General features: G+C 50.9%; 2 protein-coding genes across 2 annotated transcripts in view; one reads left to right on the top strand and one right to left on the bottom strand.

Annotated features, from left to right (window-relative positions):
• FGF22 (fibroblast growth factor 22) overlaps positions 1–8,911 on the bottom strand; it is an 11,664-nt gene extending 2,753 nt beyond the window's left edge. Inside the window, exons 1-2 of the mRNA XM_006898023.1 lie at positions 8,835–8,911; positions 42–239 (exon numbers count right to left, since the gene is read on the bottom strand). Of these exons, the coding sequence (XP_006898085.1) occupies positions 42–239; positions 8,835–8,911 (275 nt within the window). The remainder of the gene's footprint in view (positions 1–41; positions 240–8,834) is intronic.
• An 810-nt stretch (positions 8,912–9,721) lies between these two features.
• POLRMT (polymerase (RNA) mitochondrial (DNA directed)) overlaps positions 9,722–14,934 on the top strand; it is a 17,467-nt gene continuing 12,254 nt past the window's right edge. Inside the window, exons 1-3 of the mRNA XM_006898024.1 lie at positions 9,722–9,809; positions 10,309–10,386; positions 11,388–11,992. Of these exons, the coding sequence (XP_006898086.1) occupies positions 9,722–9,809; positions 10,309–10,386; positions 11,388–11,992 (771 nt within the window). The remainder of the gene's footprint in view (positions 9,810–10,308; positions 10,387–11,387; positions 11,993–14,934) is intronic.

Raw genomic sequence — 14,934 nt, forward strand, 5'->3', positions numbered from 1 at the left:
GGCTCTGCCATTGCAAGCTGGGGCGGGGCGCCTGGACGCACCGCCCACGCCAGCCAGTGGGGACGCCGGGGGCGGGGCCGGGGGGGCGGAGCGGTTGGGAATGACCAATGGCGTATCGGGGCGGGGTCCATTCAGAAATAACGCGCTCCTGCCCCCGCGCGTGTTTGTTTGTCTTGCGGGGCGGGGAGCATGGTGAGTCACGACATTGGCTCGGACCTGGGGCCGCGGGGGCTGCGGGGCTGTGAGAGTGAGAGGCGGGTCCAGGGACCCCAAGAGAGACACAGGGTTACAGAGATAGGAGAGACAGGAAGACAGAGAGATGCTAGAAGGAGACACAGACTGGGGAATAGCGCAGGAGATGGGGGAGGGGGGACCGAGAGAGCAACAGATAGCGACCCAGAGAGACAGAGTATAGAGACAGGGGGATAGAGACAGAGATGGAGAGAAATGGAGGGAGAGACAGACTGGGGGGAGAGGGGAATAGAAACAGAGATGGAGGGAGAGAGATGGGATGGGGAGGGATAGAGACAAAGAGACAGGGGTATAGAGACAGAGATGGAGAGACTGAGGTAGAGAGACAGGGAGATAAAGACAGAGAGGAAGAGAGATGGGGTGGGGAGTGACAGCATTCTTCATTCACATTGTTTCATAGTCATTCCCATTCATTATGTTTTATAAAATTAATCACCATTGGACTGTGCCTCCCATTACCCTGTCTTTTCATGTCCCTGTCAGATCTTTCTCATTTCCTTTACTCCCTCCCTCCACCTACCACATTGTACAACCCTGCAATAGGGAGAGAGACGGTGGTGGGGGGAGACAGAGGGAGAGAGACAGGGGGATAGAGGCAGAGACAAGGAGACCGAGATCGGGAGACACAGGAACATAAAGATGGGGAGACAGAGACCGGGAGATGAAGAATCAGAAATAGACACTGAAAGAGTCACTGGGAGGAAGGGAAACAGTCAGAGATAGACAGGAAGACAGACAGAGGTTCTGACACCTGAGATAAGGAGAATCAGATAGAGACAGAGCTAGGAGATAGAGCGAAACAGACAAGACCGCATGACACAGGTAGAGAGATGCCAAGTGATCCAGAGAAATGAGAGAGACCACGAGACAGAGATACCAAGACAAAAGCTGAAAGAGATGGAGACAGCAGCTGTGAGAGAGAGGAGGGGAGACGTGGAGAGGAGAGGGTGCTGAGTAAGGCTTCCATGAGGGGGAGCGGTTGCAGCAGTGTCCAGGGAGGGGATCGATAGGAGGATGGAGGGGTGTGGACAGATGTTGTGGCACCTGATGGGATGTGGGTGGACATGTGACAGCTGATGGCCAACTGGCAGCCATAGGGGATGGCCCAAATGGGCCAAGTCTATAGCTGCTCTGCAGCCCAGGATGGGGTGGCTCATTGCACCCACATTTGCTAGTCCTTTGCAGCTGGACACCAACTGGGAACCACCCAGCCATACTCAGCCCGGATGTCCCCAGGGCAGCATTCACCCTGCCTGCCTTCCCGGTACAGGGGTAGCTGTGCCCCAGGAATGAGGCTTCAGAGTTTGGGCCAAGAGGTGTCATTGACAGGTGGAGAAGCTGAGACCTGAATGAACACCTCGCGCCTCACCACCTCATCTCTGAACCGGGCTTGGCCCTGTCCTACAGATGCCCATGCTGGCCCCAGGCAGCACTAAGCACCAGGTCCTCCTGGAAGTGTAACCTGTCTGTCTGGATGCCACTGTGCCTTCATGATGGCTGAAGGGGGGAGGTTCCTGACACCCTCGTTCCCACCCAGTGAGCTATGTGTGATGTGGCAGGCAGCCAAAGTCCAGGACCCCAAGAGTGAGATGGGAACTCCCCTATAGACATGGGGCATCCGTTCCCTGCCTGAAGAATTGTGACACTGGTCCCTGGGGGACCCTGTGCAAGCACCTTACCTGCCTCAGCCACAGTGCGTCCCATGGGCTGGCCATAGGCAGAGTGCAGGACATGAAGTAGGTTTGAGGATGTTCCCACTCACCATGCTGGGATCAGCCAGACCCCTCCTCCAAGCCCTCAGGGGTGGGGAGATGCATCCCCAGCACAGCGCTGAGCACACTGACAGCTTTTACGGATATGACTTATCCTACAGGTCACCATATGAAGTCGTCACCCCTTTCCTAGTTCTGGAGCATTCAAACCCCCAAAGAGACCTCTCCACACCTCATGTCACTGCTCAAACTCTTCCCTGACCCAGGTTGAGTCCCACCACTGGGCGCCATTGCTGCAGCCTGCCCCCTCAGAGTAGCATGGGACACCATGGCCCAGTCACGGCAGCAGTGGAAACGGACTCCAGCCTGCCTGTGAAAGCTGGGTGTAAAGCGTAAGGAAATTTGCATTTTTTTGTTGGCATTTGCAAATTTGTTGGCATTGCTGTTAGGTGCCATCAACGGGGCTCCAACCCACAGTGATGCTGTGTATTGCAGAATGAAGCCCTGTCCCATGTGGCACCACTCTCACAGCCTCTGCATCAGTCCATCTCCTGAGGGGCTTCCTCTCCCTCACAACCCACTACTTTTCCCAGCACGATGTGCTTTCCTGGGGGCTGGTCCCTTCTGACGACATGCCCAAAGTATCTGAGATGAAGTGTTAGCACCTCTGCTTCCAAGGAGCATCCTGGCTGCATTTCCTCCAATGCAGAGTTGTTCCTTTGGCAATCTACGCAATATTACATTCTCTTCGCCAACACCACAACTCAGAGGCACTGATTCTCCCTGGATTTTCCTTATTCAGTGTCCCAACTTTCACAAGCCTGTGAAACAACTGAAAATGTTGTTATTGTTGTTATGTGCCGTCGAGTCGTTTGCGACTCATAGCAACCCCATGTACAACAGCCCTAAACCCTGCTCTATACTGTGCCAATCACATTGCCTCTGACACACCCATCCCGATTACCCCAGTCACTGAATCAATCCACCTCATAGAGGGTCTTCCCCTCCTGCGCTGTCCCTCCACTCTACCCAGCATGATGTCCCTCTCTAAAGACCTGTCTCTCCTTACAACATGTCCGAAGTATGTCAGACGAAGCCCCAGTATCCTTGCCTCCAAGAAGTAGCCTGGTTTAACCCTTTCTAGGACGAATCTGTTTGTTTTCTTGGCAGTCCATGGTACATTCAATACTCTTCTCCAGCACACAGCTCAAAGGCGTCAATTCTGCTTCTATCCTCCCTAGTCATTGTCCAACTCTCTGATGCATAACAAGTGATAGCAAAAACCATGGCCTGTATCAGACAGACCTTAGTTTCCAGAGAGACACCGTTGCTCTCGAGTACTTTAGAGAGGTCCCTCAACTGAAAATAGTATGGTGAAGTCTGTACTTGGACAAGGAAGTAGTCACCAGAACAGAGCAGGGAGACACTGTAGGGTCCAACATCAGGATGCATCCTGTCTCCATACATGTTCAATCTTTCTGTGGAACAAGTCATTCAGGAGGCTGGACTTCATGAGGAGGAATGTGGCATAAAGACTGGAGGAAGACTCATTAGCAACCTGTGTTACGCAGATGACACACCTTGCTTGCTGAAACTGAGGAGGACCTGAAGAGCTTGCTGCTGAAGATTGAGGACTGTAGTCTTTAATATGGATTGAAGCTCAACATCAAGAAGACAACAATTCTCACCACTGTGCCAGTTGGCAGAACCATGATGGATGGAGAAGTGATTGAAATTGTTAACAATGTTAGCTTGCTTGGCTCCATGAGCAACACTCTCGGCACCAGCAGTCAGGAAATAAAGGCAAATTGCATTAGGAAAATCTGACCTCTGCAGAGTGCTGAAGAGCAACGGTGTCAGTCTGGAGACTAAGATGAGCTCAATCCAGGTAATTTGCATTCACTTGCTATGCATCAGACAGCTGGACAAGGACTAAGAATGACAAGAAGAATCTATGCCTTTGAGTTGTGCTGAAGAGTATTGAGCATTCCACGGACTGCCAATAGAACAAACAAGTCTGTCCTGGAGATGGCGAAACCAGGTTGCTTCTTGGAGGCAAGGAGTCTGAAGGTCCGTCTCATATACTTTGAGCACGTGGCCAGGAGGGACCAGTCCTTGGAGAAGAACATCATGCTTGGAAGGGTGGAGGGACAGCGCAGGAGAGGAAGACCCTGGATGAGATGGACTGAGACAGTAACTGGGGCAATGGGGGTAGGTGTGTAGGAGTCAGTGAAACTCGTTCAGGATAGAACAGGGTTCAGAACTCTTGTGTAGAGGGTCGCTGTGGATCACAGGTGAACCCACGGCATTTAACAAAAATAACACGGCTTGAGTCTAGTATGCCTTAGTCTTTAAACTGACTCCAGTTCCCTCTAAGCTGTTTATTAGAGTTAGCTGGTGTCAAGCAGCAGGCCCATTTTCCAACCTTCCTGAAAACGCAGCTGTAAGCCTGCCGACCTTGACTGAAGAACTCAATAACCGGTACTGAACACGCATGTGCAGCTGTACTGCCGCCCTTGGGCATGCGCAGCTGTGCCAAGAAAATGTGCCTATACCTCATTAGCATAGTACCGCCTATACCACCGCATTTTTTCTTAAGTTGTTGCGAAGAGGAGTATGTCTCACAGTGACCCCGTAAACAACACTTGCCCTATCCTGCACCATCCCTACCATCTCCACCTGCCTGAGACCACATGGCAGAGACCACTGTGCCAACCCTTCTCGTTGAGAGTCTCTTCTCTCCGACCCTTCATCTTTCCCTGCATGTGGAGGGATGACCCTTCCTCACGACATGCCCAAAGCACTTGAGCTGGAGCTTCACCGTGCCCACCTCTAAGGAGCACCCTGCTTGTACTTCGCCAGGACAGACTTGATTGTTTTGGTTTTGTTTTGTAGACTTGATTGTTTGGGACAGTCCATGAGATATTCAGTACTTTCACCAACACCACAATTCAAGAGCATCAATTCTTCTATTTTCCTTACTCATTGTCCAACTTTCCAATGCATAGAAAACAATCAGTAATACCATGGCTTGGATCATGCACCTTAGTCTCTAAAAGGACATCCTTACCCTTTAGTGCTTTAATGCGTTCTTTGACAACAGCCAGTGGGATGATCAAAGGCAGAGACAGGAAGTGGCTGGTCTTCATTTCTAATGTGGAAAGACTCAAAATGAGGAGAAAAAGCTACAAACATCCATAATTGAAACATGAAATATATGAAGCATAAACCTAGGGAAATTGGAAGTCATAAAAAATGAAATGGAACACATAAAGATCAACATCCAAGGCATTAATGAGCTGAGCTGAAGCAGGATTGTCATTTTTAATCAGACAATCACAAGCTCTATTATGCTGGAAATGACAAACGGACGAGAAACAGATGTGGCATGCATCGTCCAAAGAGCAAACTCCAATGCTGTGCCTCTCCCTGGTTGGCACCCACCAGTGTCTGTGAAAGAAGATTGCCAGAACCTTCGGGAAGGTCAGCTGTGAGTCAGTTCTGACTCGCCAGAGATGAGTTGACCAGAATATGCTATTTACATTATTAGCAAGCCATCCAATCCCTATGGTAGACATATTTGTATAATCCCATTCAGCCAAGAGAATGAGGAAGTCACAGGAGAATGCAGGGCTCTGATCTGTTGTTCGTAGGCTTGCTATGAGTTGTAGCTGACTTCTGGCCACCCAACACCACCCCTACCCAGCTACATGGCCAAAGTCAAAGCCAGTAGCTAGTGTTGCCTCTAAGTACTGTCCAGTGCACAACCCCGTGAGCAATTAATCTGGGCCTTGCCCTATCCTGCACATCCTCATGACCGCTGTCATGCTTAATGAAACCCGCATGGCCATCACTGTCTCAATCCATCTTTGAAAGGTCTTCTCCCTCTCTTTTACTGACCCTCTACCTTTACCAGCATGGTGTCTCTCTCCAAAGACTGGTTCCTCCTGAGACTATTCCCAGATTATGTGAGATAAAGCTTAACCTCTAAGAAGCACTCTGCTAGTATTTCCTTCAAGACGGATTTGTTTGTTCTTTCGGCAGTCCATGGAGCTGGTCTATACTCTTCACTAACACCACAGTTCAAAAGCATCAATTCTTCTTCAGTCTTCTTTATTTATTTTCCAACTTTGATGCTTAGGAAGCAATTGAAAATACTGCAGCTTGGAGAAGGTGCACCTTAGTCTTTAAACTGTTATCATTACTCTTTAACCCTTTGGAGAGACCTTTGCAAGCAGATTTCCCCAAAGCTGCAGCCATGGGTTTTGATTGTGAATTCAAATAAAATGAAATCTTTGACAACTTCCAATCTTTATCTTCCATGATTTTGCCTGTTGGCCCGTGGTGATGTTTTCATTTCCTCGATGTTAAGATGTGACCCATATTGAAGGGTATAGAGTTTGATCTTCCACAATAAGTGCTTCAGGTCCTCCTCACTTTCAGCAAGCAAGGGTTTGTCATCTGCATAATACAGGTTGTTGACGAAACTTCCTCTAAGTCTGATGGCACATTCTTCTTCAGAGTCCAGCTTCTCTATGGCTTACTTACCATACAGATTGAACTGTTGTTGCTGTTAGGTGCCATTGATCTGAATGCAGCTCATAGCAACCCTATGAACAACAGACCTGAACCCTGTTCTATCCTTTACCATCTTAAAACTCTCTGACCTACTTGAGCCCATTGCTGCAGTCACTTGTCAATCTAGCTCACTGGAGCTCTTCCTCTCTTTTGCTGACCTTCCATCTTTCCAGGTATCATGTCCCTTTCCAAGGAATGGCCTCTCCTAACAACATGCCTAAAGTATGAGAGATGAATAGGTGAAAGGATACGGTCCTGATACACACCTCTGCTGATTTTAAACCACTCATTGTCCCCTTATTCTGTTTGGACAACTACTTTTTAAGTCTGTGTGCAGCTTTCTCATATATAGTGAGCTCTGGTGGCCCAGTGGTGAGAAACTACACTGCAGTTCAGCAGGAATGTGGTTTGAACCCACCAGCTGCTCTGCAGGAGAAGGATGGGCAATCTCCTCCCATACAATTAAGCTGCCTCTGAAAACCCACTGGAGGGTCAGCTAGGGTTGGTTCTGACTGGATGGTACACATCAACTCAGGTTTCTCATGAGCACAATTTAGTGTTCTGGGATTCCCATGCTTGTTAGTCATAATTTGTTATAATCGAGTCAAATAGCTTTGCATAATCAAGACACAGATCTGACATTCTGCTTCAGCCAACACCCATCTGACATCAGCAATGATAGCCCCCGTGCCATGACCTCTTCTGAATCCACCTTGAACTTCTAGTAGCTCCCTGTCAATGGACTGCTCCTGCCATGTTTTAATATTCTTCAATAAGACTGTACTTGCTGTTGCTGTGTGTGCCATCGAGTTGCCTGCAACTCATAGTGACCCTTTGTGCATTAGTTCTGAATGCTGCTGACAGACCTAATCCCATTTCTCTAGCCACTGAATCAATTCATCTCCTCCTGGATCTTCCTCTCCTGAGCTGACCCTCCACCCTTCCAAGCATGATGTCCTTTTCCAAGGACTGGTCCCTTCTGGCCATGGGTCCGAAGTATGTGACACGGAGCTATGGTTTTGTTCAATAGTTTCCACAGTCTGTAGGATCACCCTTTTTTGGAATGGGATCTCTTCCAGTCAGTTGGCCAGGTAGTTGTTGTCCATATTTATTGACAGATATTGGTGAGCACGTCCAGGGTTGCACCTGTTCCCTGACCTAAAACATGTCAGTGGTATCAATTCCTGGGGTCTTTGATTGTTTTGGGTTTTGTTTGTTTGTTTTTATAATGCCTTCAGTGCAGGTGGACTGCATCCTCATCCCCACTGGTTCTTGATCATATGCTACTATCTGAAACGGCTCAATGTCAACCTTCTCCTTTCCATGTTTCCTGCATCACTCAGGATTTTGCCCATGGAATCCTTCAGTGTTGCAACTCGATGATGCAATTTGTTCTTCCGGTTTTCCAGCTTGAGAAATGCCAAGCCTGTTCTTCCCTTTTGTTTGCTAACTTTAGCTCCTTGCGTATTTTGTTATAATGTTTTGCTTTGCCTTTTCTGTTGTTATGTTCCAGTGAGCTGGAACCAATGCATAGCTGACCCTCTAGAGGGTTGCCAGAGGCAGTCAATTGCACGGGGGAGACTGTTCTCCTGTGGAGCAGCATGTGGATTTGAACCCTGTGCCTTTGGGCTGGCAATACAGGTCTTTATCCACTAGGCTCTTGGAGCTCCGTTTGTCTCCTCAAGGTGTCCTTTGCAAGCTCCTGTTCAGCTTGCTTTCCCCTTGCTTTGGCTTCTTTTCATTCCAGTGCAAGCTTTGGAGCCTTTTTTGATCCCCATTTTGGTCTGTTTTCGTCTTCCCTGTCTTTGTAATGACATCTTGCTTTCTAGTTGGATTGTGTCCTTTATGCCATCCCACCCTGGTCTAGAAAAGCCACACGATGAGCCCGTTGCTGCCAGGCGTGATGAAAATGACGTGGGACTGGGCAAGACGGTGAATGTTATGGAATTGTTCACGGAAAAGAGTTAAAATGGCATATATGATGTTTACCAACATAAAACTGAGACAGGGTAGGATGAGAAAGAGAAAGGTCAGTCCTGATCTCAGGAGTTTAGACTGGCCAGCGCAGCCCCCAGGTTGAGCTCATCAGGAGGACACCTTCCTCTATGCTAGGCTTAGGGAACCAGCTCTGTGGAAACTGGCAGGACGAGGGTGTCTCATGCCCTCTCCAGATGAGAAAGCTGTGGCTTCAGAAACTGTGGGAGAACTGAGAAGTCGTGCTGTGGGTTAGGGTCCAGGAAGTGTGAGGCTGATCCATCCAGGGGCCAGCAGGAAGAGGCTGGTCTCAGTCACGGCCTGGCGCCTTGGGGCGTGCCGGTCGGCTCAGGCAGGCGCAGCAATCTGTCGAAAACATTCCGAGTTGGTGGCATCACGTCGCCCAGGCCTGCGGGGGCGGCTGCGTCTGGAATGTCACCAGCCAGACCTGGCGTCCAGGAGGCTCCTGCACTTGGCCCGCCCTGCCGTGGACCCGGGGGCCCAGGCCTCGCACCTGTGGGCAAGTGGCAGCCATATCGGCGGCGCGCCCATCACCGACCCCGGGGGACCCCAGGGCTCCCTCCTGTCCTCGGGATCAGCGCTGCCTGCTTGGCCTCCGTCGACCTCTGCTCTGCGTCAGCCCTGGGAGCCTGGGCCCCCGATCAATGCTCTATGGTCTCATTACTAATCTTCTTGGAGCAGAACAGACACCCACTTTACCTAAACCTCTCAGGCCCAGAGGCCTAGGGATTAGCAGGAAAAACGGAGTGGACGAGGGACACGGCCAGGAAGCCAGGACAGACGCGCATCCTGAAATGCCCACGCTGTATGTAGTGGGCAATAGTCATTACCCCCAGGTTTCAGCTGGACCGGTGACAGTGCCCGACAGAATGTCTAAGTCACAGAACGGAATCCTAATTATCAGCTAACCAGCTCTTAAAAGAGCGCAAGATGATCACCCCCACGACGATAGCAGAAGAACCCGCGTTCTCCAGGAAACAGCTCAGCCCGCCCACAACAGAACTGAAGGATGAGCCAATCGGAGGGCGCCCCCTGCGCATGCATGTCCGCCACTGGAGCCCCACAGTCATCTGGGAGTTGTAGTTCCGGAGGTGGATTTCCGGTCTGGCCCAGGGACTACAACTTCCGGCAGGCGCAGTGGCGGCTGCGGCGGCGCAGGAGCGGAGCGGTTGGCGGCGTGCGGCATGTTGGCGCTGCGCTGCGGCCTCGGCGCGGCGGGCCTGGCCCGGGTCCTGGTGCCCGCGGGTCGCCCCGCGCTCCGGACCGAGCGAGGTAATGCAGGGGAGGCCCGCGATCAGGGCCGCCGCGGCTGGTGCCGCGCTAGCCCCGCAGCCTTGATCTTTAGGCTTTCTGGACCGAGACCTTTGCTCCTGCTGGGTGGGCACTGGGACTGTGCTGGCGCGCCGTGTGCCTTGGCCTTGACCTCGCTCCCTTCGCGGTTTCTCCTGGTGAACTGTCACTCTCCGTTGGGATTAAGACGCTTGACCTGGCCCAGTGGTTCAGCATTGGGTCGCTAGCGGAGGTCGGCGGTTCAGCCGCTCCACATAAGCCCCATGTGACAGTTGTGGCTTTTGCCTGGAAGCCTCCGGGGCAGTTCCACGTTGTCCTGCAGGGTGCCTGTGAGTCGGAATCCACTCGAGGCCACCAATTGATCTGGGGGGACCATTTGTCCTACAGCTTGGCCTCTGGGTGCCTTTCCAATGTGAAGCCCAGACGGCAGTGTGGGATCCTTCCTCTGTGTCCATATGACCACCTCTTTTGTCTCCCACAGGAGCGGGGACCCTGGGCCTCCAGAGGCCTTGTGAACGAGACCATCAGAAGGATTGGGGCCATGCAGAGCTGCTGGAAGGTGAGTTCAGGACCCCTGGCTGGAGGAGGAGCCCACGCTGTACCCTGCACCCTGGGCCCTGCACGCTGCCCACTGTGCCCTCCTGATGCTTGCCATCTGCCACTCACCACGCCACGTGACAGAACAGCCTTCCAAGGACCACACTGAGATGGGGGTGCAGTGGGACCACCTTTTGGGAGATTGACGCCAGGGGATGCTGAGAAGACAGTACAGAGCATGCGCTCTAGCTGCTTCCACCGTTTAGAATGTGTAGGGGCTCCAAGTTGTGGCCCTGGGACCATCCCAGGAAGGCAAGAACAGTGCAGCCCTGCTCAATCCACAGACCCTGGCGTGTTGGGAGCCAACTCCTAGCAGGGTACTAGGTCCCGGTGAACTAAGGGCTCTGTACTGATGGAGACAAGAGCAGGAGGAGATGGGATGGGGGGGTGTTGAGACTGAACCAGGTGTCCCGTGCAAGTCCCGTGGTGGTGGTCCAGGGATGGGGCGATAGCTTGTGCCAAGGTCCTCAGGCCAGATCGGCTGCTTGGTGAGGTGTGGAAACGGTGGGAAAGGGGGTGGGGGGGCGAAGGAAGCAGAACGCAGGGTCCTGTTTGACAGTGGGAGAGGTTGGAGGGTAGCCCGCAGCTGACAACACAGGGTGCTCTGGGCACCCTCTTGTGGTCATAGAGAGAACAGACACTGCTCTGGCCCAGAGGGTGATGGGGGTGTAGGGAGGGCGACTCTGGGCAGGCTGAGAGGATGCACTGTTGGATTTGGTGAGGGGTGGGAGAGCTGATGACCCCAGGCTCCTTGGCTTGTTCCTGGGAGTATGGTGCTGCCAGCACCAGAGATGGTCGGCTAATGATCACTGGAGCTGGGCACAGAAATTAGGGAGTGGTCAGCAAAGACATGGAATTCGACATTCAGGACCAGTAAGGTTGGCGGCAGGCTGGCACAGGGCGTCTCCAGGGTCTTGGGCGGTCATGAAGCCTCCTCTGACTTCCACTCTCCTGTCCACACAGTCCTCAAGGCACGAGTGCGGCAGCTGCAGGCCGAGTCGGTGTCTGAAGTGACCGTGAAGAGGGTGAAGGTGGCCGCACGACCACCGAACAGCAGCAGTTCCCAGCCGCCCGGGAAGGCCGCTAAGGGGGCCACCCCCGAGCTGCATGGCCGTTGGGCCCAGAAGCTGGACAAGGAGAAGGTCATTATGCAGAAGTGCAGGCAGATGCTGGAGGAGAGGCTGCAGGCCCAGGCCCAGAAGAAGGCCAAGGTGCGACCACTACGGCCACTGCGGGTAGAGCCTCGGCTGCAGAATGGCCAGCTGGCCAGCTGCCTGCAGCGATGGGCACAGGGCGGCCCAGTCCACCCGTGGGAAGAGCAGCTGTCGCGAGTACTGCAGGAGGCCCCGCAGAAGCTTAGCCGGGAGGAGTCTCAAAAGCCGGCCGACGGGGCCCCGGAGACCCAGCTCACAGGCCAGCAGCAGAAGCTCCTGGCCTTCCTCGAGTGCTGCCTGCACACAGACAACGTGTCCTTGGCCCACCACGTGCTGGTCACCCAGCATGGCCGGCGACGGCGGCCACTCACACTCAGCATGTACAACACCGTCCTGCTTGGCTGGGCCCGGAAGGTGAGTGTGGCTGGGGCGGAACCAGGGTCCTGAGTAGGGAGCAGTTTTAACACTTTGACTTGAGGGGGAAGAGTACAGGGACTCAGGTCAACTTACCGCGTGTCCCGCCCAGGGTCGTCCTCTGCGGGGGCAGCGTTGGGACCCAGCTTACTTTCATTTTCTAGTTGCCTATGGTTATTAGTTGGACACTTCCTTTAAGCAGGGAGCTCTGAGTGTCGTCTAGGAGGCCACCTCTCTGGGAGTTGCAGTGCACCATCTGCCCCGAGGGATGAAGAAGGCAGTCTCTCCCGGGCAGTGTCCAGTCGTGCAGGCCTGCTAGAGAGTGGGCCACGATGCATGATGCCTGGGGCTCTCTGAGCACTGCTTGAGCTGCAGTCATATGTGCTGGGATTCTGGGCTTTTTGATTCCATTGTTGTCCTCTGTGTCAGCGTCTTTCCAGTGGGAGAGATATGATTAATACACATGTACGTAAAGCCTTGGCTTCAAGCTGGATTCGTCAGAGGCTGTGGAATGAGGGCTCTCATTGCTAATATCAGCTAACTCTTAGCTGAAAGCAGAGAATACTAGAAAGATGTCGTGTTTTATCAACTATGCAAAGGAATCTTACTACATCATAACCAGTCACAACTGACATTGAGAAGAATGGGAATCCCAGAACACTGAATTGTATGCATGTAAAACCTACACCTCGAACAAGAAGCAGTTGTGTGAGCAGACTGAGGGAACACTGCACAGTTTAAAGTCAGGAAAAATGTGTCAGGGTTGTATCCTTTCTACATACCTATTCAGTCTGTGTGCTGAGCAAATAATTTGGGAAGCTGGACTCTTCTTTTTTATGGTTGATGTCTTTCTTTTTGGCTTGCAGTGTTTACTTACTTTCAAAACATGATTCTTTTATTTGATTAAATGTTACAAATCATATTGGTGGACTTAAGACCTATTAAGGAATCTTACAACAGTAAATGGATAACAAAAGCACAAAAAAGAACTGGCACCTGAAAAGAAAGCAGGTGAATTGTTCTGAGACACTCAAGCCGTCTTGATTACTGTTCCATTTAGCAGTTATGGGGAGATGGTGCGAGACCCAGTTGTAGTTCCTTCTGATGTACAAGGAGCAGCGCAATGAAGATTTGAGTCAAACGCCCCAAGAGTTGTGATGGTGTGGTGGTATCAAGTTCTGCCCACAGAGAGCCTGCCTCCAAAGCCAGAAGCTGGGCTCTGCAGAAGAATGTGGCACCAGAACTGGAGGAAGACTCATCAGCAAACCGCATTATGCAGATGGCACAGCCTTGCTTGCATAGGTGAAGCAGACTTGAAGCATTTGCTACAGAAGATCAAAATCTACAGCCTTCAATCTGAATTATATCTCAACTTCAAGTAAACAGAAATCCTCACCACTGGACCTTTAAGGCAACATCATGACAGAGAGAGAAGAGGTTGAATTGTCAATGATTTTATCTTACTGGGAGCACCGTCCATGCTAGTAGTCAGGAAATCTAAAGATGTGTTACGTTTGGGAAATCTGCTGTCAAGGACCTCTCCAAAGTTCTAAGAGCAATGTTGTCAGTTTAAGACTAAAGTGTGTGCAAAATTCAACAGAGTAGCAAACATCAAATGCTGGTGAGGTTGTGGAGAAACTAGAACCTTTATTCACTGTTGGTGGGAGTGTAAAATGGTGCAACAACTATGGAAGGTTGTATCGCGCTTTCTCAAAAAGTTGCAAATAGAAATACCATTTGACCCAGCAATTCCACTACTTGGAATTTACCCTAAAGAAACCATAACCGCCTGTATGGTTCACAATAGCAAAGGGATGGAAGCAACCCAAGTGTCCATCAATAAAAGAATGGATAGAGAAGCTGTGATATATTTGAAAAACAAGGAACTCATGATATATTTTACAAAGTGGGTGACCCTAAATGACATTTGGCTGAATGAAATATCTCAGTCACAAAAGGAAAAATACTGCATAGTGCCACTGTTGTAAAATAGGACTGACATGGGGTTTGGTGGAAAACTGAGAAAAGAGGAGATAAATAATGTACACTGCATTCAAACAGATGAGGGAAAGAACAGTTTAAAAGGAATGTGTTGTTGATTGTTGTTGAGTCGAGCACGACTCATAGTGACCCTATGAACGAAATTCCTAAAGCCTTTCCATTACTTTTGTCATTTCTCCAAGTTCATAGGTTTTCCAGAGGCATGTGGTTTAGGAAGTGGATGCCACTCCTTCCAAACCTGTTTTACAACTTGGGATACCATTATAGAATTTGATACCCAAATGGTACAAGGTTCAGCATCACAGCAAACCCAGATTAGCTCAGTATAGCAAACTGGCAAAGAGTAATGTACAAAGTGGAAGAATGTTCCTCCAGATGAAACACTAGTCTCCCTTGTTATTGTTTTTGTTGTTATGTGCTGTCAAGTCGCGACCCTATGTGCAACAGCTCTGAACTCTGCTCTGTCCTGTGCCAATCTCATTGTCTCCTACACACTCATCCTGATTTACCCCAGTCACTGAATCAGTACACCTCCCAGAGGGCGTTCCCCTCCTGCACCTACCCTTCACCCTCCCAAGCATGATGTCCTCCTCCAAGGGCTGGTCGCTTACAACATGACCAAGATACCTTGGTCAAATGAAGTTTCAGAATCCTTGCCTCCAAGGAGCAGCCCAGTTTAACCCTCTCAGGATGAATCTGTTTGTTTTCTTAGCAGTCCATGGTACCCTCAGCACTCTTCTCCAACACCAAAGCTCAAAGGCATCAATTCTCCTTCTATCCTCCCTGGTCATTGTCCAGCTCTCTGACGCATAACAAGTGATCGCGAAGACCATGGCCTGAGACACACCGTTGCTCTTCAGCACTTTAGAGAGGTCCCTAACAGCAGACTTTCCCATTGCAATAAGTCTTTTAATTTCCTGGCTGCTGGTGCCAAGAGTGTT

The sequence above is a fragment of the Elephantulus edwardii genome, unplaced genomic scaffold (genome assembly GCF_000299155.1).
Source record: "Elephantulus edwardii isolate Elephantulus edwardi_28Jun2011 unplaced genomic scaffold, EleEdw1.0 scaffold00217, whole genome shotgun sequence".
Lineage (NCBI taxonomy): Eukaryota > Metazoa > Chordata > Mammalia > Macroscelidea > Macroscelididae > Elephantulus > Elephantulus edwardii.